General features: G+C 41.4%; 1 protein-coding gene, 1 long non-coding RNA gene and 1 pseudogene across 6 annotated transcripts in view; 1 reads left to right on the top strand and 2 right to left on the bottom strand.

Moving 5' to 3' along the window:
* Positions 1-4803: 4803 nt before the first annotated feature.
* Positions 4804-10297, bottom strand: LOC308612544. The gene is made up of 2 exons (XR_014015115.1): positions 10221-10297; positions 4804-4984 (listed from the first exon to the last, which is right to left on the bottom strand). It is a non-coding gene; the product is annotated as an uncharacterized lncRNA (long non-coding RNA).
* Positions 10298-13352: 3055 nt separating this feature from the next.
* The window catches only part of SLC22A15 (solute carrier family 22 member 15), a 79359-nt gene continuing 66425 nt past the window's right edge, over positions 13353-26286 (top strand). For all 4 annotated transcript variants that reach the window (XM_081225175.1, XM_081225177.1, XM_081225178.1 and 1 more), the window contains exon 1: positions 13353-13517. In XM_081225175.1, the coding sequence (XP_081081301.1) occupies positions 13431-13517 (87 nt within the window). In that variant the 5' untranslated portion in view covers positions 13353-13430. The remainder of the gene's footprint in view (positions 13518-26286) is intronic.
* Positions 14297-20570, bottom strand: LOC308612506 (KH domain-containing, RNA-binding, signal transduction-associated protein 3-like; annotated as a pseudogene). The gene is made up of 3 exons: positions 20417-20570; positions 16180-16201; positions 14297-15178 (listed from the first exon to the last, which is right to left on the bottom strand). The product of its transcript is annotated as a KH domain-containing, RNA-binding, signal transduction-associated protein 3-like (transcript).

The raw sequence follows: 26286 nt of genomic DNA, 5'->3' as shown, positions 1-26286 counted from the left end.
AAACCCATTTGGGCAGAGCACAGCAGGAAGGGAGGACAAGAGCACAAATGAAGTTAGGTAGGCAGGAGACAGATGACCTAGAGATTCAAGGGTAATGGCAGACATTGCTGGTCCCTTTTCTCCTGGTGAAGCCTGGAAGTATCAGGAGCTGGAAAGCCTCTAGCTAAGAAATATGCCAGTAATTGAAGCCTTACCAGTAGAGGTACATTCCTTTAAATTTGGAAATTTTATCTGAATATCTTCCACCCTCCAGAGAGCATTTTATTTTATTTTTTATTTTTTGTGGTACGCGGGCTTCTCACTGCTGTGGCCTCTCCCGTTGCGGAGCACAGGCTCCGGACGCGCAGGCTCAGCGGCCATGGCGCACGGACCCAGCCGCTCCGCGGCATGTGGGATCTTCCCAAACCGGGGCACGAACCCGTGTCCCCTGCATTGGCAGGCGGACTCTCAACCACTGCGCCACCAGGGAAGCCCCAGAGAGCATTTTAAACCATTATCTGTTAACACTTTGGTGGGAATTAGTTTCCTGGACTCCTTTCTTTGATTCAACATTTACCGCATGTCCTCTTGTGCCACACAGCCCCGTTTGGGGTACTACATGGGTATGAAGGATAGGAGAGAGCCTGGCCCTGCTCTCACGGAGCACAGTGGTAGTAAAGTGCTATGAGGGAAAATCGTAGGGAGCAAATGAGAGTGGCTCACAGCAGGCCCCAGACGGATCTGGGCAAAGGAAGGGGGCTTCAGGGAGGAAGTGGCACTTAAACAGGAAACTGAAGGATGAATAGGAGTTGGCCAGGTCAGTGTGTGTGTAGCGAGGAACTGAAGAGGAGTACTCCTGGTCTGTCTGGAGTCCTACGGAAGTAGCACACTAGAAGAGCTGAGAGGAGTCCAGTGCGTAGAGACTGAAAGTGAGGATGGAAGAGAGAGGACTGCATGGGTAACCTTGGAGGCCCTGGTAAATGAATTTGGACTCTACTCTAAAAACAAAGAGAAGCTATTAATGGGTTATAAGCAGAAGAGTTATAGGCTCAAGTTTACATTTCAAAAAGATCACCCATGTTTTGGTGTAGAGAATGGGATTGGAGGTAAATAAGAGTGAAAGCGAAAGAACATTCAGAAGGTGGTTGCTGGCTTTCAGGCAGGAAATGAGGGTGGCTTGAATGAGGATGAAGATTTCCTAATTGCAGAGCCTATTTAATCTTTGCATTTACATTTATTTACAATTTAAATATCAAGTCTTTATCAATTATGTTGGTCAGATATTGCGTATGATTTTTATGCCTTTGCAAAGAAGTAGGGTATTATTTTTTATATAAGTGAAATTAATTTCAGTCTCAAGCCACATTCTTCTGGAATTTGTAAATTTGACTACAGTCAATTTGCGGGGGGGCGGGGTTCTCCACTTCTTCCTTGGTATGTATCTGAATCTGGGGAAGAAGGTATGCTGAGATCTTGTACAAAGTGGGTGTGGGGGAACAATCTTGTCTCCTTGATTGTGTTCTACTCTGAAATCCACGGACACATCCTTGGCCACATATCTCTCTTCTGCTCTAGAATCATGCTTGGTATGTAGGACCAATAGTTTCTTGTTGGATCTTGGGGACAGATTCAAGAGATATTTAGAAGGAAAAAAATGATTGTATTTAATGATTCATATACACTGAAAGGGAAGCTTCAAGAATGACTTGTAGATTTTTTGGCATTACAAACTGGATGGTGCCTTTCAACGAGACAGGAAACTTGGGAGAGGAGCAGGTGCAGGGCAGTGGGCTGGAATCATGTGGTCACTTTAGAACATGATGTGTTTGAAATATTCAAGATGAGATATTGAAGAAGTGATTGGTAATGGGGGAATCTGAAGCTTGGAAAACATCTGGGGTTGAGAAAATACACACACACACACACACACACGGTTTTTTCAGTGTAAAATAGAAGGTAGTGGAAGCTCTGGGACACCATGAGATCCCCTGGAGAAAGAGGAAGAGTGTGGAGTAAAATAAGAAGAGAGCTTTGGAAAAAGTCTGAGGAATATACAAAGATTGGGTAGAAGGAGAACTGGCAAAATATCCATGGAGGTAAGAGGAAAACAAGAATGGCATGAAACAAAAGTCTCAAGAAGAAAGTCTTTAAAGGTGGGAGTGGTGAACAATATTAAATGCTACTGTTGTTCAGTCAAGTAAGATGAAAACTGAAAAGTATCCTCTGGACTAAAAAGTCCTTGGTGATCCCAGAAAGAGCGATTCTAGGGTATGGAAAAAGCAAAAGCCAAATTGGTGTGAAGAGTCTACCATGAACATGTGGGGCAGTCACTAGACACTTCAGAAGAGTCATGCCCTTGCAGGAGGCCTAAATTAGCCCTGCAGCAGGGGCTGCTCCAAACCCACTCCAACAAAGCTTAAGAAAAAGCTTCAAAAGGTCAAGCTAATGCACAAATAAATAAACTAACTGCTAGGACAAAGGCTAACAAGCTTTAACTAAGACAACAACATCCAGTGGTCAATAACAAAACTTCACAATTTATAGAATCCAATAAAAAATCATTTACACGCACCCCAATGTTCATAGCAGCACTGTTTACAATTGCCAAGATGTGGAAGCAACTTAAGTGTCCATCAACAGATGACTGGATAAAGAAGAAGTGGTAGATACGTGTATATATATATATATATATATATATATACACATAATGGAATATATATATAATAGAATATATATATAGTGGAATACTACTCAGCCATAAAGATGAATGAAATAATGCCATTTGCAGCAACATGCATGGACCTAGACATTATCATACTAAGTAAGTCAGACAAAGACAAATACCATATGATATCACTTATATGTGAAATCTAAAAAAAATGATACAAATGAACTTATTTACAAAACAGAAATCAACTCACAGACATAGAAAACAAACTCATCATTACCAAAAGGGAAAGGGGTGGGGAGAGATAAACTGGGAATTTGGGATTAACAGATACACACTGCTATATATAAAATAGATAAACAACAAGGACCTACTGTATAGCACAGGGAACTATAGCCAATATCTTATAATAACCTATAGTTGAAAAGAATATAAAAAAGAGTATATATATATATATATATATATATATATACATATAACTGAATCACTTTGCTGTACACCTGAAACATTGTAAATCAACTATACTTCCATTTTTAAAACCTCCCCCCAAATTAAAAATCACTATATATAAGAAGCAAGAAATTGGGACTTATAACCAGGAGAAAAATCAATCAATAGAAACAAACCCAGAAAGGAAGAGATAAGAGAATGAGCAGATTAGCAGACAAAGAATTCAAAACAGGTATTAGAAATATGGCCATGTATTGGGGAAAATATGACTACAATGAGAAGTGAAGATATAAAAAAGAAAATATAAGCAATCATATCAAGATTTCTTTGTCAGGAAGCACCCCCCCCACCAAAAAACTCTATAACATGCCCTGCAGCCTCTGTTTTGCAAAAGATTTCTTTCCCCCTATAACTTTGTACTTTTGTTTCCTTGTATGGAAGTATTTTTAAATTGCCTTGGGGGCCATATCATATGTAATTTTTAAAGAAAGTTTAAAGTGACCTTGATAGGTGCTGGGGAAGGAGGGAGGGAGCTGTGATTGTGATAGAATTCCAGATGCACTTTTGCCCTGAATTGACATTGTTTGTAGAAAGTACAAGACTTCCTGGTCTCTGAGCACAGAGCAGACTAGAGCTGCAGGGATGACCAGGTTGTGTATTCTCCTGAACAGGCTGGTGTCTCGGGTCCACCTGCCTATTGGTCCCTCTGACCTAAGGTCTAACAGTCCTGAGCCTTATTGTGGCAGAACTCTCATAAATGCTGGCCACATTCTCTTTTAACCATCCTTTGGGAGCTTTAAGAGTACTTTTAAAGGTATACTTAAAGTTAAAAGAAATATTAATTAAAAGGAAAACATTAAAGTTCAGGAGCTCATCTGGTATATTTGTGAGCATCTTTATCAGAGCTATGTTGAGTCTTGGGCACATCAGCAATTTAAGGTAATAGGACAAAGACCAGATCTTCTCACCTAGGTCTGCATCCCCATTAAGGAGGTATAGGTTTCCCCTAAGGATATTCATCCCATAAACATTGATCTCAAAGCTGAATTTTCAAATTTGAAATCTCCCATATTATCAGCTTTTCCAAGGTTGTTCATATGGTCAAGAACTCATGGGAGCTCACATTACTTTAGTTCATAGATCACGTTAGCTCTAAAGCACTACTATGAACTTAAACTTTAAAATTATAAATGATAGGACATATTTTTATTTACACTCATTTAACTGAAAACTTATTTATTTCTGCACAGCTCCATGCCAGTAAGGGAATTAGAAGTCATGTTTTTAGCTATTCCCTGGATGAAGGAAAATAGAAATGTGGGTCTCAGTTGACTGCCCCAAGCTGTCATGCTTATATTTGGTGCCAGCTGGTCACCTGTTGGCAGGGCCAGAAGAGAGCCCCAGGACTAAATCCATCCTTACCTTCTATATCCAGCTTCAAATAAAACATCTCCATTAGCACGTCTTCTCCTTGTGCAAACCACTTCACTGAATATAAAACTTCTCTGCTTAAGTGATTTCTCATTATTTTGACATCCAACAAACTAAAATTAAATTTTTAGTCTGAAGCAATAACTTTCCATTATATGTTATTTCAAGAAGCACCCATCTCCTTGCAACAGAGCATGTATTTATCTCATAAACACATACACAGCTGAAAAGAGCAATGACAAAAATGAAAACATAAACACAAAATGACTCAGGTATCTTTGATCAAATACCTTTATTATCATCAGTTATATTTATTTTATGCCACAGACATTTTGCTCCTAAAATTTCATCTTCTTTCACTTACTTTGGTTCTTCATTTTATTCTCAATGGACCTGTCTCATGTCTTGACCATGGGAAGAAGATGCTGAGGAAAAGGCAAGCTGGTCACCAGGATGCTGTAAGTGGCAATGACACATCATTAGGAACACCGTCATATAACAGACCAGGCCGAGAATACATCATTAAGAACCCAGACAGAAGATCATCATCTTCCATCATCATCTGAAATTAAAAAGCACCTCCAAAGGAACTGTTTACTGCTTTGTCTGCAAAAAGTGCTCTGAACACTAAACCAAAGAGACAAAACATCCTTTAGAGGATTGTTGGAGCACTTAAGGAGGTGTAAATTGTAATTAGCCATATGCTAGACTTTCACAGTCCAATAAGAAAGAAGCCTGATGGTGCAAGATCTCTGTGGCCCAGTTTTTCAGGTCAAAAGCAGAATGGCTGTTGAGTAAGGAATAATCCACAAAGGAAAGCTACAATGCTATTCCATTCTCTGGCTTCAAACACAACAGATGAGAAAGACTTCAGCACGTGTTTGCGATGGCAGTCATGTCGCTGAGTTATTAGGGAGGGAGGGCCCCTATTGAGCTAAAGTCCCAACCTTAAAATTGTGGATGTGGGGACACATTTACTCTGTTTACAAAGGAATCAGAGTGTAAATGTGTTACAAAGATAATATTGTTCTATATTAATATTTCCAGATAAGAAAAAAATGGTTCAGAGATGGGGCCTGTACCAGAGAGTGGAATCTGTTAGTAAAAACAAACAAACAAAACAAAAACAAAAAACAACTCACAAACTTTTGAGAACTTGGTTGTAGTTACTGCTGTGCTAACTAATTATGTGACTTGCTGTATGTCCCGGAATCATCTTAAACCTATTATCTAACCTCCCATAGCCTAAATTTAACATTTTTATAATGTGGGGGGGTGGGCTCTGTGATTTCTAAAAAATGGCATTCAAAATATGTGTTTGTATGAGTGCACCCTCTCCAGTAACCTCATTGTCCTGAGGAAAAACCATTAACTTCGGGCTTCCTGGTGGCGCAGTGGTTAAGAATCCGCCTGCCAATGCAGTGGACACAGGTTCGAGCCCTGGTCGGGGAAGATCCCACACGATGTGGAGCAACTAAGCCTGTGCTCCACAGCTACTGAGCCTGTGCTCTAGAGCCCATGAGCCACAACTACTGAGCCTGCATGCCACAACTACTGAAGCCTGCACGCCTAGAGCCCGTGCTCCGCAACAAAAGAAGCCACTGCAATGAGAAGCTCGCGCACTGCAATGAAGAGTAGCTCCCGCTCGCCGCAACTAGAGAAAGACCACACCCAGTAATGAAGACCCAGTGCAGCCAAAAATAAATAAATAATTTTTTTTAAAAAACATTAACTTCATTGGGTTTGCACAAGGTTCTATGACAAAAAAAGGTGAAGGAAAATGAACGAAATACTGCCATTTGCAGCAACATGGATGGACCTAGAGATTATCATACTAAGAGAAAGACAAATACCATATGATATTGCTTATATGTGGAATCTAAAATATGACACAAATGAACTTATTTACAAAACAGAATAAGACTCACAGACATAGAAAACAAATGTATGGTTACCAAAGTAGAAAAGGAGTTGGGGAGGGATACATTAGGAATTTGGGATTAACAGATACACACTACTAAATATAAAACAGATAAACAACGACCTACTGTATAGCCCAGGGAACTATATTCAATATCTTGTAATAACCTATAGTGGAAAATAATCTGAAAAAGTATACGTATATATATACATATATATGTAAAACTAAATCATTTTGCTGTATACCTGAAACTAACATAAGATTGTACATCAACTATAATTCAATTTAAAAATGTCTTTATTAAAAAAAGGTGAAAGAAGAATCTCAGGCCTGGTAGGAGGGGCAAATAAAACTGAGACTATTCAAAATCTTGCACTGAAACAGATAATTGACAGGAGGATTTGATTTGCTGTTTGGCTGAGAATAAGACACTCTTCTCATTCATATGAAAACCGATGAAGATGAGTTTATATCATTTAAGATGCAATATGATCTTCTGGCTCAAATAGCTGGATGCCAGTAAATTAAGGATTAACTTGGTTCTGAAAATCATGTGAATTTGTGCACTCATGTAACTTTCTATAGGGAAATTACAAGATCTGGCTAATTCTTCTTAAGGCAGATAAACATAGGGACAAGAGCCTTCATACTGAAGAAGACATAATGGATACCACCCTTCTTTCTAATCTACTTAGTCACATCATTATGTTTTAATTTGGAGCCCATTTCATGATCAGATAGTAGAGCAAGTGTGCAATTTCCAGAGTCGACAACTCCTCCTCCTCTTCCTCTTCCTTGCTCTCACCCCTACCACCCCATCCAGTACTGCAGCCAAGAAGAAAGCCTTCACTGGAAGGCAAGCGCCACTAGCGAGAGGAGAGGCTTTGCTGGTTTAACCCTGTATTCCTCACACCTAGGATAATATGCCCAGGACGCATTTGTTGAATGAATTCTCATACATAACGATTTTCAGAATGGTTTTGGGATTGGTGACTTCTCCTTTCTGAGACTGAGTAGTTCCAGTGGATCAAACTTGATTCTCTGAAATCTACTTTGGCTTCCTACTCTCTGAAGCTAGTGTAAATTGCTGGTTTTAATTTAGAAAGCCCAGTTGGGGTTAAGACTCTTGATATGCAGGTTATCATCATGTTTGCACAATACTTAACCAACTCAAGTGGTTCAGGCAATTCCAATAGCACCCAGATTTTAATCCTGGGGAACTTTGGGACATTTGGCAAATTTTTATCCATCCTACTGAATTATATCCTCAAATGACAGACGTCCATGAGTATGGCAAATTCATCATTTCAGTCTGTATTCCCTAGTTGTAAAATTTCCCTGCATAAGAAATAGCAGCCGCATAGCGGCAGTAACAGCAACAACCCTGACGTTTTCATTAAGTTGGGCACTCAGGAATGAATCTGTTGAATTAAATGAATGTCCCATCCTCTAAGCTCAGTGCCTCTTGGGACAGCATGTAAAACTGGACTCTTAGCAAGCAAAACACTCTATGATCTAAATTCAAACATAATTAATGGCTAACTTCCCTCATATTTCATCTCTTTCTGCTGTAACCTAAAAATAGAACTTTAGACCTAACTCTATTCATACTCTTTTATTGCTAAGGTTTGAGACATGGAAATGGCCAATTCCTCCATATCAGATTTAGATCTAATTTAGTATATGCTTTCACCCACTTACAGACGGTTTTTGAATGATAGTTGTTGGTTTGGGAGGCCAGAACACAGAGGCACGTCCATCTCACCGCTAATTCCATTTTCCTTTTGCTTTTCCTCCCTTTGTCTTCTTGCTCCTTCCTCCCAGACATCTGTCCTCAAAATCTGGTTTCCTTGTGATCTGGTCACATTTGCTGTGTTTATATCAACTTAATGTTGACAGAGGTATTTGGACTTTGGCTGTCTTTATTAAGGCATGTTGCTGTGACATACTAACAATAAAGAGTTATTTCAACATGAAGGTTTATGCAGAAGGAAAAATGTTCTTTAGATTTTTTAAAAAGACTAACTCTGGGTACATTTAGGCTGGTATACAACACTGATTTCCAAGAATTTGAAACAACACTTAACACACATGAATTCTATTATCCTGCATACCAAATTTCAGTAGCCTTCAGGGACACCAAATTACCAGTGAAGCAAAAGGCATGGCACTGTGGTTAGGTGTGGAGGTTTTACAATAAAAGAAAGAAGATGACAATAATTGAGTACATTTGCTTCAAGGCTTTATGTAATTTACCAGATAAAGTTAACCTTTCTTCCTCTCATATCCCAACAAGTGTATATTTGATAGACACACAATTTTAAACATTATTTTAATTGTTTATTATTAAAAAAAAACCCATATGTTCATTACTTCTGAGTTACAAAAAGAAATACAGGTACTATAAAATTATAGTAGGAAAGGACTTAAGAAAAAGAAAAAAGAGTAAAGAATGGTCAGATGGGGAAAACATGCTCTCAAAATGGAACTCTTTGCTAAGAGCCACAGATGCAATACCTTGAGCCTCAGGAGAGCTTTAATTAGTCCTGCTCTTCCTTCAGCGCATGCTCAGAAGCTCTGGCATGGACTGTAAATGAGGGCAAGGAAATCCAGCAGGGGCCTGGGTGGGTTAAGGGGGGGAAGGGCAGGATCTTAAAGGGGCAACGACCATTTAAAAGAGCAATGGCTCTAGGCCCCACCATTCCTGTCTCAGCCCTTCAACCTACCACCACCAACCTACTCTACCTTCTGTGTTCCTTACCTCAGTTAATAGTACTACCTCCGGGCTTCCCTGGTGGTGCAGTGGTTAGGAATCCGCCTGCCAATGCAGGGGACACGGGTTCGAGCCCTGGTCCGGGAAGATCCCTCATGCCGCGGAGCAACTCAGCCCGTGCGCCACATCTACTGAGCCTGCGCTCTAGAGCCCGAGAGCCACAACTACTGAAGCCCGTGTGCCTAGAGCCCGTGCTCTGAAACTAGAGAAGCCACCGCAATGAGAAGCCCGCGCACCTCAACGAAGAGCAGCCCCCGCTCTCTGCAACTAGAGAAAGCCAAGACGCAACAACGAAGACCCAGTGCAGCCAAAAATAAATAAATGAAATAAATAAATTTATTAAAAAAAATAGTACTACCTCCATTTTCCCAGTTGTTGAAACCAGTAGGAATCATTGCTTATTTCTCTCTCGTATGCTTCTGCAAAATGAATCACTGTCAATTTTTGCAGATTTTACCTTAAATTTGACTTCACTTCTCAATCCCTATTACCACTGTCCTGGTTTAAGCTCTCAGACCCTCACTGGGTCCTGCCTGGGCCCTTACAACAGTGTCTCAACTGGTGTTGTGCACGTTTTCCACTGTTGCCAAATCATCTTTTAAAAATCACACCGCTCAACCTGAAAAAACACTTCAGTGGTCCCCATCACCTGCAGGAAAAAGTTGAAGCTCCTTAGCACTGCATACCTGGCCTCTATCAATCCACAGACCTCATTTCTGACACTCCCAGGGTTGTATTTTCTGTTCTCACAATAACTAACTGCTTTTAGGATATATGTTCCAACACAATGTGAATTAACACGGAATATGTAGAAAAGTTTCTGACCCATTTAAAATACATAAACTTTTAGCAAGTAAGATGAAATAACCCAACTTCTACTTAACACTTAATTTATTAATTTAGCTATATATCATAAAATATGGATGTATAATTTTTTCACTCTCACACATCATAATATCAAAGGAAAATTTCAAAAGTTAAAAATATGACTCTCTTACCTATACAGAATGAACCCATGTCAATGATTTTATTTTAATTGATGAAGGAAGCAGTAGGATGATAAAGCTGCATTCTACGAGCATTTGAAGAACTGGTTATTTCTAGGAAAAAAAAAGATTGCTAGATTATATATAAAACGAGTTAATGTTCTGCAGGGCAATGAAATAATAGATTATTATCTTTCCTATTAAACATAATCATTTACATCTCTACCAAAAAGAAAATCTACAAATTTACATGTAACTGCACAGTATCTAGACTCTAATTCATAGCAAATAGCCAGGTCAAACACTGGTAAATTTTCCTACTGAATTAAATAATTAAATAATCCTGGGGGTGGGCTTGTTGAATAATGCTTCACGATTACATTGAAGGGACATACAGTCCTATTCTTGCTTTCTGATTATTTCCAAGTGCAGGACAATTTTCCTTAACAGTGAAAGTTTTTTGTTAAAACACTTCACATTAGTCTTGTTCATCAGTGCTTTGGCATCACAGTAGTCACTTCTTGAGTCACCTAACAAAGCTTTTCAGAACATAACATTTTATGTCCTCCTATGTTTCCTCCGATAAAGCATTCTGGAATCTCGTGTAGTTTGAAAAGGGAATAAATATATTAAGTAACTATCAACATTGTAGAACAGTGTACAGTTATGTGGATGTTAAAACGTTGAGTAACTACTAAAATAATAATAATAACAGCAATAATAATAACAATAATAGTGTAATGTGTAGCTCCCAAAAATAGAAGAAAGAAAGAAGGACCATATAAAAATGGCTTTAAGACTTCAATAGATGGCCAGGAAGTAAAAAGAAAGAAGATGGTAAACATAAAACACAAAATAGTAGAAATGATTCTAAATATATCATTCACAATGAGTATAAGTGGGTTTAACTCACCTGTTAAAAGACAGAGACTACAAAATTGGATAGACAAATAAACCCTCCTTCCAAAAACATGTCTAGAATGTAACAAAGCTGAAAGGATGAAAACAAAGGGATTACAAGGAAAATAACAACAACAAAAAACTGACACAGCAATGTTAACATTAGACAAAGTAAAAATGAAGATAAAAAGCATTAAGAGAATAAAAAGGTATTTTATCACGATAAAAGGAATGATACAATTGGTACTTTCATAAACTTTCACAAATAAAAAGAGAGCTTGATAAAAACTCGAAAATGATAATCATTTTGTAAGATTTTGACGCGTTTACTAAAAACTGATACATCCAGCAAAGTAAAATTTAGTAGTAATACAGACTACTTTGATAAAATTAACAAGGTTGATCTAATTGATAAAGAACCTTGCACCCAAAAATATGGAGAGTATTTTCAATACATTCAGTAACTTTTCTAAAATGACCACATACTAGGTCACAAGAAAATTCAGTTTCCAAGATTTAATATCATCTATGTTCACAAAGCACTTAAATTAGTAATCAACAATAAAAAGATGGTTAAGAAATAGCAACAACCTTTAATTGAAAACTTAAAAAAAATGAACAAATAGCTCCTTGGGTAGAGAGGATATTACAATGTCATGGAATATTTAAAACTAAAGACAATGTAAGTACCACATGACAAAACTTGTGGAATAGAGCAAAGTAGTACCTAGAGAGAAATGCATAGTCTTATGTATAATTATTCTTATAAAAGGAAAATTGAAAGCAAAAAGCTAAACTTTCAAGTCATGTAGGCAGTAAAAGAATTACATACTAGCAAAAATAAGTAAAGAAAGAAAATAGTTCATATATTCCATAAAATAGAAAACAAAGACATAAAGAAAGAAAAATCACAAAATAAAAACTGGTTTCTTAAAAAAATAATAAAGTAGACAAGCTTCTGGCAAGACTGATAAGAATGGGACAATAAAAATGAATAATATTCAGAATAAAAAATGGGGCCTAAATACAGCTAGAGCATGATTTTAAAAACCCCAAGAGAACAAGATGAACAAGTTTATTCCAAAAACAACAGAAAAACTAGATAAAATAGTGACACTTCTAGAAAAAAAACTAAAAGTAATTCAAGAACAAAAAGCCATAAAAATAAGTGACATAAATCTCTCTATGTCTCTATCTCTGTAATAAAGAGGCTCCCCCTGCAAAACAAACCAAGTCCAGATGGTTTAAAGAAGAGTTTTTACTAAACACTTCCAACTCATTTTACTAAGCTACTATAATCTCACAGCCAAATCCAAACAAGAACAGTAACAAGAAAATTATAGACCTATCTCACTCTCTTAGACGTAAAAGCCTAGATAAAGCATTAGCTGGTTACCTCTTCTGTTCAATATTGTATTGGGTGCCGTGGCCTGGACGATGGAACACTATGCAGCTGTTAAAACCAATCTAAGGAGGTGTTGAAACGAGGAGGCTTAAGGCAAGTGACTAGCGTCCCTAGGTCCTGCTGCATCTTTCTCCATTTCCAGCCCTTCAAACTGCTGTTTATCCTTCAAACACTTTGGCAGCCATCACGTCCTGTCCCACAAATTAATCTTTCATCTTTTGTATTTCCTTCGTACCTCATGGATATTTCTATAACCAAATGTATCTCAGGGTTTTGCAAGAATTTGGTTGCCTGACCACATAGCTAGCACAGAGCAGGATGGAAAGAAATGTTGCACAGCACTCTTCTCCGAAGGATCTGGAACCCATTCCCACTTCCCGCATTTAACTGATTTGTACAAAAGGACAGATTATGCTAGTAGTCACCGGGTCTCCCAACAGTCATCGCCTCCCCCGCCCCAGAAGCAGCGGCTGTGGCTTAGACGCCGCTGCCCTTCCCGTATTTCTCCATCAGAGAGGATGACGACGCCCGAGCCCACTTCCCACTTCCTCTTTCCTCTCGCTTTAAGCGGCGCAGAAACCCATCCCTCTCAGAAAAAAATCTTTAACAGGAAGCCCAGAGGCCCGGGTACCTGGCATCCCGCCCCGGACCCAAAAGCCCGCGCGGGCCCCCGGCCCGGCCCGGCCCCCGGCCCCCGACCCCCGACCCCGCCCGCGCAGACGCACCTCCCGCCGCCCCGCCCACGCTCCCACGCCGCGCCCGGCTCCTTGCTGGCGAGGCCGAGGCGGTGCCGGGCGCCGTGGAGCTCGCGCGCCGGGCAGGCCGGGGAGGGCCGCGCCGGAGCGGGGGCGGCGGGAGGGCGGGTCGGGGCCAGGCTCCCGCTGGCTGCTAGGCAGGGGCCGAGTGCGCGGCCGGCCATGGAGGTGGAGGAGGCGTTCCAGGCGGTGGGCGAGATGGGCATCTACCAGATGTACTTGTGCTTCCTGCTGGCGGTGTTGCTGCAGGTGAGTCCGCGCCGCTTGTATGGCTCCCAAGTCCCCGCTTCCTGGCCGCCTGGGGAGAGGCGTACCTCCCTCCCCACTCCCCAGCGCCCGGCCCGGATGCCGAGCCTCTGCAAACCCCCAGGTGTGGCGAGCCTCTCCCGCCTCCACCTTCACCCCGCTCGAGCGCGCGTTGGCCTGGGCCCCGGAAAGCCAAGGTCGCCGGCCGGCCTGTCACCCCAAGCCTCGGATCCTCGTCCCTTAGGCGCCATGCTCCTCTCACCTCGAGTGGGGAAGGACTGCGTGGGGGGTACTTAAGCCAGCGAGCTGGTTAGTAAGAGATGAAAAATCCAGTTGTTACCTGGAATACGCTGTGAATAGGAAGGGAATTTTTAACCTGTGGCGCTGTCACTTTGGTATCTGGAACACAGAGAGGGCCCTGATCACCCGCTGACAAAAGGGCTGATTTAGAGGGCCTCCTTCCGCTCTGGTATCTACTTACCATCTTTTCCTGGATTTGAGGGGGCTTCCTATCCAGGGGCTTTCAATGCATAGGGTTTATTTCTTTCTGGTTTAAGTTCTTCTGGGTCATTCTGCCCAGAGTCCCCTTGGGTTGAGACTTTTTTAAGTCCATAGTGCCATCTACAACGTGTGGTGTAAAATGGAATCTCTTCTTCATTGTACAGAATTCTCAGAGACTGCTTTTTTTTTTTCTCCTCCAGATTTTAAGCATTTTGATTTATTTAAAAAGGGATTGTTCATAGAAAACAATTACTTTGAACAGTATACAGGACCGATGGAGAGTGGCTGTGTCACAACATCAGACAGTACAGTCAGTATCTGCTGTATGGCTGGTCTCTGTAGACGCCCTTTGCTGTCCTCGCCGAGGGTGCCTTGTGTCTTGAGTTAGTTCACTCCTCTGGCCCTTAGGAATCATACGTCTCTTCACTGAATCGGTGTCCATAATCATAGTAATCAGCACCACTTTGGGCTGGGGCGCTATAGCTGTTCTAGGAATCATAACTCTGGTCATCATAAGCAGTGCCATATCCATCATCATAGTCATAATCTCCACAGGTGTCTTGTGTTGGGGGCGGTGGTGGAGGTCTGTACCCAGTTGGGGGGACTCCTCTTGCTCTGGGAGTGAGAAGTCCTCTTCTCCGACTCACTGGCCCTTGGGTGGAAAGGACTCCCCTGGAAGTCGGTGGCCCTCGCAGTAGCCCGGCTCCCATTGGCTGGGCTGTGACTCCTCCCCTTCCCCTGGTTATTGCTGGGGTTGGTACCCCTCTTGTATGCAAGGTAACAACTGGTACATCTGCATTTTCTGGACCACCATTCAAATCTGTTAATTCCTGGAGCTGTGCTTGCTCAGGAATGAGGAACTTTTTGATTTACTCCAGAGCATGTCCCATCCGGGCGTAGGCTTCTGCTGGGGGGGGGGGAGGGCAAACACTTCAGTCAGAACATGGGGATCATCACTGAGGTGGAAGTACTTTGCTTCTCCACTTTTCCTCAACTCTTCTTCTTTTGCCTTGTCTCTCATGGAGCCTTTTCCAAGGATGGACATTTTTGTCAAGGTTTCTTCTTGTAAACGCTTCAGAGAATTGCCACGTGGCCCCAAAAGTTTTCCCACAAAGTTGAACTTAGGGAACTGTTTTACAGGAGTTAAAACTTTCTGTCCCAGCCTAAAAATGTAGGTTCCATATGCTCAAGGTCACTACAAATACACTTTGCCACGCAATTTCCTCCTCCTTTGCCAGCTTAAATGGCCCATTTGACGTCAATTACTTCTTTTATTCTAAAGGCATTTCATTCACAGATCCTTTATTAGTATCTGCCAGTCGGCCATTTTACTTATTCCTTCATTCAACGTATATTTTTTTATAAATTTATTTTATTTATTTTGGCTGCGTTGGGTCTTTGTTGCTGCACACAGGCTTTCTCTAGTTGTGGCAAGCGGGAGATACTCTGCTGTGCACGGGCTTCTCATTGTGGTGGCTTCTCTTGTGGCAGAGAATGGGCTCTAGGCACATGGGCTTCAGTAGCTGTGACACGTGGGCTCAGTAGTTGTGGCACACGGGCCCTAGAGCACAGGTTCAGTAGTTGTGGCACACAGGCTTAGTTGCTCTGTGGCATGTGGGATCTTCCCAGACCAGGGTATGAACCTGTGTCCCCTGCATTGGCAGACAGATTCTTAAGCACTGCACCACCAGGGAAGCCCCATTCAACGTATATTTAATGAGTGCCTACTATGTGCTTATCAGGGGCTATAATGTCAGATAAATCAAAGCCCCTTTCCTGTGAAGTTTACATTCTAGTGGGGGTGGGATGAAGCAGGCAGGCAGTTAAATAATTACAATTAACATGTGATGATAGTTATTCTGAGGGAAGGACAGGGTGGGTGGTCATGGGTATAAGCACCAGTCCACCAGTTGCTTAAACCTTGCATAAATCAACTGCTCAACAGGAAAACTGGGAGGGTTGGAGGTGAGGGTTGACTAAGCGATTCTCTTTTCCATTAAAATGTTTGAAAGTTCAGTTGATTTCATAACCAGCCAGAAGAACCATTTAAATGATGCACTGACAGATGAAATTAGTTCTTTCTCTAGCAAAACAAGTTCTCAGTTCACAAATATATGATATTCTGAGGTTCCTTTAAGTGTGTTTTAGCTTTAAATGCACTTACCTGTGGGGAAAAAGTATTTGTGCTAAATCACAAAAGAGTATTTAATACAGAGAGAATAGAATTGTGACCATGATGTCTGACGTTCATTTATAATATTTTCTCTTTGAGAAAATTCTTTTCCTATTTTAACCAAGAATTTCAGGAACATAACTCCCTCTCTGAGTAATCTCACCTACATTCTATCTCCTGTATCATTATGTTCTCACCTGCCTAGCCAGGTATCCACTGACCTTGAATAAGTTTGTCTTGAGTGGAGTGTGACACTAAAAAGGCCACCGTTCTGGGTTCAGGACCTGTTAAATTTCCATCATTTACTTTTTTTTTTTTTTGCTGTATGTGGGCCTCTCACTGTTGTGGCCTCTCCCGTTGCGGAGCACAGGCTCAACGGCCATGGCTCACGGGACCAGCTGCTCACGGGACCAGCCACTCCACGGCATGTGGGATCTTCCCGGACCGGGGCACGAACCCGTGTCCCCTGCATCGGCAGGCGGACTCTCAACCACTGTGCCACTAGGGAAGCCCTATCATTTACTTTTTGTTACGGTTGACCCAGTTGGTTAGAGTTTGGTCCCAAAGAGGTCTAACTAAGCCCATGACCATGACTGTTCACTGAACCCTGCCTGACGTGTGGTCAGTATTCACCATAGAAGAACTAGCTCTTAGAGTGTTGGGAATGAGTGACTGACTTTATCTTGTAGGTGTGGGCTGAGGAGGTGCCCTGTAGCTGTGCGGATCCCAAAAGAGTAGATGCCCAGGTCCAAGCAGAAGTGAATTTTTTACAGCTGTTACCTGTTTGTGAGGACTCAACTACCCCATTGAGATACATAATCCAAATGATCCTATGGTCACCCAAAGCTCTCCTGGATATGAGAGTGGAGTTCCCCAAAGGCTGCTCTATCAAGTCTGTTGTTGGAGATGATTTAGACTAGGGGAGCTGGCCTGCAGAGTGCAAGTACTAGAGGGTTGTAACCTCTAGTACTCAGTTGTACACAGTTCTAACACGATGCTTTCATCATTCTTCTGGGGGTTGCTTCCTCTAACAGGAAGAAGTAAGAAGCCTTTTTCAGAGTTGGTTAGCTTGAATGGAAGGAGCTTGATATTTGCTTTTTAAAACCAAAGCACTTGTCTGCCAGTGCCCAGTGAGTGTACAGACCAATGGTATAGCAGCCCTGCCAGAGAGGGGGAGTCCTGCACATTGTAGATGGGACTGCCAGGGAGAGGGACCACCAGGGAGAGGGGGCTGCCTCAGCAGGAGCCTTATCTGCATCTGTGGTTTGGTGATGACCAGCTCCAGCTGAGAAACACAAAACTAGAGGGACAGAGATGGAAACCTTACAGTTTCTTTTGTTTTCTTCCTTCTAGGATCATTATTATTTTTTAAATGATATTAACTCCCTTTATTTCAAACACATCCAGGTTCAAACTAAGAGGACAAAACCATATTACAAGCCAACTCTAAAGGTCTTTAGGTTAACTGTTTTCTTGGATTATAGATATCATCAGGTAGCTCCTCAAACGTCTCAATATCGTTTCCTTTGCCTAGGAGACCTACCTTCACTACCTTCACAGACACAATCTTTGGAATCTCCATAGTAGTCAACTTTCAGATATGTACAGAATAAATGCAGATTTTGTAGATTTCTCATCAGCATGATAAGATGCAAGTGACCTGATAATAGAGATACTTGGTTTTACAGTACACTAAGCAGAAAGCTAGAGGAGAAAAATTGCCTTCTGTAAAATTGGTTGTCCTATGAACAAGCAATAAGATTTATAATTTTGCAGTTAGAAAAATTCTTACCCACTCAAATATACATGCCCTCCTTTGGGTAAGAGTTATTTGTGGTATTTAAATATGAATAATTCTATTTACTTTATTACCATTTCTATTTTCCAATCATGATTCAAAGTTGACTCCATTATCACTATTTTGTGTTTGTGTTTGTGTGTGCTTATTTGCCAGACTGTTTGGAGGAAGGTTTGAATACAATTCTTTGTTTCTTGATCCGTTTAGACATAAAGTGGAAATGGACCCTACTTCTTTGTTCTAAGTCAGAGACTCCGGCTCCTTCGTTTTCCTCAGGATCATGAATCATATGCTATGGTATAATTTGCACAGAATTTAAAACATCCATTAACCAACAGGAACATGTAACCTGTAATAAACATTCATTTCACCAGCAGAATTGTGATGCTGCTGTGAACCCTATCTTGAGATGCAGTACTCTGGTGTTTCGGAATGCATTATTTTTATGTAAACTCTTAATAAACCCAACCTTACTTTTCAGATCCTCGAACTACCAGTGCATTCATATCATCCACTCAATAATTATCTTTTCAGGGTGTTTTAGAAAGTGGAATGACTGAACAGGTATTTTGCAGAAGAGGGAACTATAATAGTCAACACATGAAAAGATGTTTACCTTCAGTGGTCATCTGGGACAGGCATATTAAAATGACTATGAAATATCATTTCACACTTATTAGAATAGCAAACATTAAATAGTCTAACAGTACAAGTGTGATGAAAATGAGTAGGAAGTACCCCATTTACAGAACAATTTGGCACTGTCTAGTAAAATTACAGCCAGCATTGGACTCCTAGGTATATGTATGACAATATCCCTTGAACATGTGCATAAGCAGATATGTATAGGGTGTTTATTGCACCACTGTTTGTAATGACAAAAATTAGTAACCACCTAAATGACTCTCAAAAAGGGACTGGGGACTTTCCTGGTGGTCAGGTGGTTAAGACTTTGCCTTCCAATGCAGGGGGTGTGGGTTTGATCCCTGGTCAGGGAGCTAAGATCCCACGTGCCTCTCTGCCAAAAAACCAAAACATAAAACGGAAGCAATATTGTAACAAATTCAATAAAGACTTTAAAAATGGTCCACATCAAAAAAAATCTTTAAAAAAAAGGACTAGATAATTAAAATCTGACATAAATTTTATAGAATATAACAGTTAAAATGAACAAACTAGGTCTACACACAGCCACATGGATGAATCTCTCTTTTTAAAAATTTATTTATTTATTTATTTAAATTAATGAATTAATTTATTTTTGGCTGTGTTGGGTCTTCGTTTCTGCGTGAGGGCTTTCTCTAGTTGCGGCGAGCGGGGGCTACTGTTCGTTGCCGTGTGTGGGCTTCTCATTGCGGTGGCTTCTCTTGTTGTGGAGCACGGGCTCTAGGCACACGGGCTTCAGCAGTTGGAGCACACAGGCTCAGTAGTTGTGGCTCTCGGGCTCTAGAGCGCAGGCTCAGTAGTTGTGGCACACAGGCTTAGTTGCTCCATGGCATGTGGGATCTTCCTAGACCAGGGATCGAACCCGTGTCCCCCGCACTGGCAGGCGGATTCTTGTAGATCAAGAGGAAGATACATCTCTACCCTCTTCCCAGGGATATCCTCTCACTTTGTTCTTGATTCCATATTACTCTATATCAGTTATTTCTGATCTTCTATCTTTCTGCATTCTCTGACCTCCCAAGGAGTGGCCTGCGTGGTAGATTTAGGTGGTCTATGGAAATGTTATTAAATAGCATTAACTCATAAAGTGAGAGGGTTATTCTCTTTTCAGTTCTTCTTTAATCCTTTTGTTTATCTAAGAAGAAAGTCTCATTTGGTGCTAGTATTTCTCAAAACATTTGCAAATATTTCTGTTTTAACAAAGGGAATGAACAAGAATTAAGGAAAGTTCAGACTTTGGTGGAAAACATTACCTAGTTAGACTTGAATAACATTATAATGTTTTTATTGTACTTACTATTCATTTTCTTTTGAAACTTTTTAAAGTTATTAAACATTTCAAATAAAATACATAGAATAATATCACAAACACACATGTACCTACTTCCAGGTTTAACAAATGCTGATATTTTGCCATGTTTGTTTAAGGTTGTGTCAGCATAGTTCAACCAGAGAAACAGGAGGCAGAACTTCTAGGCTGGAGATGTATGTGTTTGTATATATACATGTATCTGTATCTGTATATACGTACGTGATTATATATGTAATCGGTGAATAATTCATTATGAGGATTTGACCATATATAATTGTGGGAGCTAGTTCGGCAGTCCCTGTAAGGCTGTTGTCTCTGTGTCTGTTGTTGGAGCTTGAAGTCTGCAGGGAAGGCAGCCTGGAACACATCAGAATGGACTGGAATCTGTGTCATTCTCACTGTCTGCAACCTTGATGAAGCACATCTGTTTCATCATGGAACTAAACACACACTTGGCCCAGGAGTCAGAGCAGCCAAAGGAGGATCCAAGGGAGTGTAGATCAGTAGCAGGTCCAGCTGCTGTGTTGCAGCGACAAGCTGAGGCAGCAGAAACATGATGGTGGATGTGAGGCGCAAGATCACTGGCCCCAAAACCTGCCCGAACATCTCTCTTTTTTATTTTTTATTTTTATTTTTATTTTTTTTAGTAATTTATTTATTTATTTTTGCTGTGTTGGGTCTTCGTTTCTGTGCGAGGGCTTTCTCTAGTTGTGGCAAGCGGGGGCCACTCTTCATCGCGGTGCGCGGGCCTTTCACTATCGCGGCCTCTCTTGTTGCGGAGCACAGGCTCCAGACGCGCAGGCTCAGTAGCTGTGGCTCACGGGCCTAGTTGCTCCGTGGCATGTGGGATCCTCCCAGACCAGGGCTCGAACCCGTGTCCCCTGCATTAGCAGGCAGACTCTCAACCACTGCGCCACCAGGGAAGCCCACGAACATCTCTCTTGTGCCCCACCTTAAATAAAAATGTGCAGCTAACACTTAGTACTGTCGAAGAACATTGTAGTTTTTAAATTTTTATTTATTTAATTTATTTCTTTTTGGCTGCATTGGGTCTTCATTGCTGTGTGCGGGCTTTCTCTAGTTGCAGTGAGCAGGGGCTACTCTTCCTTGCAGTGCACGGGCTTCTCATTGTGGTGGCTTTTCTTGTTGCAGAGCACAGGCTCCAGGCGAGCATGGGCTTCAGTAGTTGTGGCACATGGGTTCAGTAGTTGTGGCTCGCGGGCTCTAGAGCACAGGCTCAGTAGTTGTGGCTCACGGGCTCTACAGCGCAGGCTCAGTAGCTGCGGCTCACGGGCTTAGTTGCTCCGCAGCATGTGGGATCTTACCGGACCAGGGCTCGAACCCATGTCCCCTGCATTGGCAGGCAGATTCCTAACCAGTGAGCCACCTGGGAAGCCCCAGAACATTGTATTTTTATAGTTCCATCTGGCTGGTTATATTTGTATTGATATACAATTTTATTTCTCTGTAAATTTACTTAAGTTAAAAAATTTGAGTCAATTTAAAAGCAGGCCATTAAGTAAATAATAGAAAACAAGTGGGCACATAACACTCTTGTAGGGTGTACTCACACGACTGAAGTTTGGGAAAAGCTGAGCCTGTCCAGTAATACTTCTTCAAAGAACACTAAAAATAGGTTATTTACTCTCATGACTCTGATCAGACTCTTTCTTTGGCCTCAGAATTCCTTCCCTGATTTTTGTTTTGACTAAACCCCTAGCAGTCTTTCACTGCCTAGCTCAGGTGTCAGATTCACAACCTTTTCCTGACTCCCCGAGTTGGAATTCACATCTTCTTTCTTTGTTCTCTCATTAACTTCATTTCTACTCTGGCTAATAGAGCATTTGTCCAAATCTGCCTTGTATTTATAGCTCTGGACATATTTGTTGTCCTCACTTGAATGTATGTGCCTAAGAATGAAACAACTGTTTCTTACCCATTGTTATCACCTGAGGCTCAGAATACACTGTGTTGCAAAGTGTTGGTACTCACTAAAATTTTTTAAAAATTAAACTGAAATAACAGAAGGAAGGTGGTCAGGTGGTGGCATTCCCATTTTATTTGGGAGATTGAGAGGGAAACTGATGCAGGTCAAATAATGTGTCCAAGGTCTTAATTAGTGGTTGGAACCAAGATTAGGTCCCATAATTACTGGTTTTTAATCCATCATCATTTTCTTTGCCACACCATTATGCAAGGAATTAGTTAACCAAATATATTATAGCCTGTTACGTACACAGTAGTGTGTCGGGTTTCTTGAAAGGATATAGAAGTAGAAATTAGGGTTTTCTTTTCTTCAGGAGATGGCAAATCATTAGAAGAGAAAAATTTATATCTATACTGTTAAATAATGGTACAAAGTAATATTTCCCCAGTAAATAATACAGCCACTGAATGCTTTAGACATTAAGAAAGAGACATCAGCATGGTCCAGAGTGGTTTGTTGAAACTTCAGAAAGAGGGTTGAGCTTGAGCTGAACTTTGAAGGTTGGGTTAAGAGAGAAGTGGGTAGGCCGTTTCAGGTGGAAAAACATAACATTGGAGAAAGTATAGAAGAGGGAATAACCTAGACCCTTGTTACACGAAGTGTGGCCCAGACCATCAGCCTTGACCCCACAAGAGCTTGTTAGAAAAGCAGGATCTCAGGTCTCATCCCGGCCTGCAGAGTCACACTGCACGTTAAAGTTGGGAGGCGCTGATAGATGCTATTTGGATGGTGCTGTGTGATTTACTGTGTGATGTTGGCTAAAGAAATATCCCTTTGATCTTCAGATTAGGTTAGTTAGATATGAATGAACTAGATAAAGATGTACTGCCAGTGTCCAGTCTTACCGGAAGAAAACATGAAGTTTAAAAAGGTTTTGATTTGCTGGAAGTTTACTAGAGCTGAGATTCAGACTCAGGTGTACAGATCCCATATGCTTTTCACAGCACACAATGAAAAGTCCTGTTTGGGGAACTGAACAGGCTAGTACAGAAAGGCTGGATGCAGATAAGGTAGCCATCGGGGTCATGTGGTGGATATCTGGATGCTAGGACAGCTATCATTTATCCATTAGTATGTTTTGACCAGAAGAGTTTCACGAAGAATGTCTCAGGGAGACTGATCTGTTGGCATCATGTGGATAAATCAGAGTCAGGGAAGAAATGGGACTTAGAGACATCTGTTATTCAGGGCGTAATTAAATTTTTTAAACACAAGAAATAGTATCAGTAAGTCACTCCACAGATATTTATTGAATACCCACTTTGTGCTGGGCCCTGGGCATTTGGAGCTGCCTTCGTGATGTGGCCATACTCCTGTAATGCTTTTGATTGAGTCAATTAGATAACTGAGTTCTAAGTGCATAAAATACTAACAGTGATGACAACAATAAAATCATCTTTGATCCCTCCCCCCAACTTTTTCTCTGAAAAAAGCTCTGGCCCCAAAGTTAGGTGGCTCCCAGTCTCATCCTGGCTTTGCCATTAGTGTTTTACGTACCCTTGAACGATTCACTTAATCACTCTGTGGCTCATCTTTCCCACTTACGACATAAACATCATATCTACCATGACTTCACAGCACAAGATATTGTGATGAGATAATTTATGGGAGACATTTTTGGTTTCCTGAGTATTATAAAGGCTTATAATGCTGTTAGTATAAAATTACTTTTAAAGCATTCACTTTTGAAACTTTAAAAATTTCAATCCCCCAGTGCATCTTAGTCACTTTTCTAATTATAATTACATTGAAGGGGAAAAAACAGTCTTGCCATCTGTGGCACTCGTTCTCCTTCCCTGGAGGTAGCACTAGAGAAGATAATGATTTATTTGAGATGTTGTTGGTCCCACTCCGAAGGAGAATGGATGGTGGTTTCTCATTGTGGCTTTAAGACCCATCTGCTGATGGGTGCAATTCTCTAGACAGGGCTACGTAGTGAATGTGTGCACGGAGTCACAGCAGAGGCAAGAGTGGGAGAGTGTTTGTACTCTGGAGGAAGAAGCAAGATGAGAGCTCTGTGACATTGTTGCAGACGAAGAAGGCAAACCGAGGAAAACCGCCCCATATGCCTTGTATAGGTGGTGCATCCCCTTGACTAGCTAAGGGCTAAACCATCTTTGACTTCATAGGACCATGTTACCCATGTATGTGGCTCTGGTGTAAAGTACCTACCAGTAATCTGTATGCAGAGTTTAAGCATCTCCTCTTTTACCTAATCCTCATGATGTCCCTTTCACCTTTCATAGTTAGCATGTATCATAGATGCCCGCCTACTCTCTCTTTTACCTTTAGCAAAACCAGGCATGGCCATTTATGTCAGACAGAAAGGCTGACACCATGTTATGGAGGCTGGCACTGCAAGGAAGAGCTGCATGTTTCCGACCCCTCGGGTGACACAAAGCCATGGCCCTGTGTATTCTGTGAGGTCCCTGTGTGTGTGTGTGTGTGTGTGTGTGTGTGTGTGTGAGTGTGTGTGTGTGTGCTCACATGGGGTGGGTAATAGAAACATTGTGAGGGGTAGGAAGAGAGCAGAGAAAGTGAGAAAGGAGGAAAGTGCTTATTCAACTTACTGATCGCTAAGGATAAGACTGATTAATACAGATAATACTGATTTAGCTAGGTTTCACTGCTCCCTGTGTTATAAATAAGGTTATATATCAGCACCACCTCTTTGTTTTTAAACTTTTTTTCTGCACATGGTAGTTTCTTCCAAGAATGGTAGCCTCCACAATGAAATACACCTCAGATTAGAGGACCCTTTGGAGCATTTCCTGTTTTACACAGAACATTGCTTATCCTAGAATAATACAGATAAAAATAAGATGCATTAACATATTTTCACCAAGCACTTAGAATGGTACCTGGCATATAGTTAGCATTAGAGAAGTGTTTGCTGTTATTATTAGTATTCTGTTATGGTCATTCATTCATCCATGGACTTGTTGAATGTGTGATATCGTCTATCTAGGCCCTGAGTTATTTGCTTTGGGAGCCTAAAGGTGAATCAGACACAGATCCTGCCCTCAGAGAGAGTATATTTCAATAGAAAAAATAAGACAAGCAGATACATATAGTGCAGTGAAGAAAATGATATGGGTTCTAAGAAAGGTCTAAATGGAACTTTTGGAGGTGAGCAGAAGCAGGAGAGGGCTTCTGGAAGGGTTGGAGGGAAGGCAAGGTGGTAGGAGGTGGCAAGAAGGAGGGGGCATCTGAGTCACATCTTGGAGGATGGGAAAGGTTCAGACATTCACAGCAGGAGAAAGTGCTTTCTAGGTGAAGTGAATGATACGAACAAAAGCAGAAAAGAGCACGCTTAGAGAAAAAAATATAACTAGTTAGCTTTGCCAGATTGAAGGCTGTGCGTTTACTGGAACATGTGTTTTGCATCATCTCCTGAGTTCCCTTTTCCCCATTTTTTTTTTCATTTCTTTACCCATGAATTAAATTTCAGCAGATTGGGCTTCCCTGGTGGCGCAGTGGTTGAGAGTCCACCTGCCGATGCAGGGGACGCGGGTTCGTGCCCCGGTCTGGGAAGATCCCACATGCTGCGGGGTGGCTGGGCCCGTAAGCCATGGCCGCTGAGCCTGCGCGTCCAGAGCCTGTGCTCCACAACGGGAGAGGCCACAACAGTGAGAGGCCTGTTTACCGCAAAAAAAAAAAAAAAAAAAAAAAAATTCAGCAGATTGTAATTGGGAAGGGCAGTTACTAAAATGGGTGCAAGTGGCTTTGTAATTATAGCTAAATGTGTAATCTACCTGTTCTTGTAATTATTAAGGTTTTCATTTTTGTAAGCTGATTGCCTCCTGTCCTGAAAACTTCCTTAATAGTATGCAAATAGGGGCCAGGAAGCAATATAAACCGAGAAACGTGTTTTCCTTTGCATTTTACAGTAAATCACACACGCAGACTGACCTGTGGCAGCTTTGTGCATCTCCAGAGGCCCACAGTCATCCGACTCACAATAGATTGGGGCTGCCTTACAGCCTTGCAGCCTTGGCAGAGAGGGGAAAAATCACATCTTGGGTTTTAAATTAGCTCTCTGTTATGACACAATCAATGTCATGACTTCTTTTCTCTTTCCTTGTCAGTGATTCCATCATCTACTTGTGATAAATTACTCTGCTTTTGGCGCTTTAGCTTATCCCCTTAACAGCTGAATATGCCCCTCCAGAAGGGTGTGGAAGGAGCTGGGAGTTCCCTGACAGTGGAGATAATGCTGTGGGCAGGTCTCTCCATCCTTTCATGCCGCAGTCAACTTGTCCATCCAGTGGGGGTGTTACCATATGCTGTCCCGAAATCACATGCTTTGTGTTTTTTAAACACTTACTCTGTTTA

Source organism: Mesoplodon bidens (genome assembly GCF_964165515.1).
Source record: "Mesoplodon bidens genome assembly, chromosome: 2".
Taxonomy (NCBI): Eukaryota; Metazoa; Chordata; class Mammalia; order Artiodactyla; family Ziphiidae; genus Mesoplodon; species Mesoplodon bidens.
The sequence above is the reverse complement of the archived record's forward strand: the minus strand, read 5'-3'. Positions and strand labels throughout refer to the sequence as shown.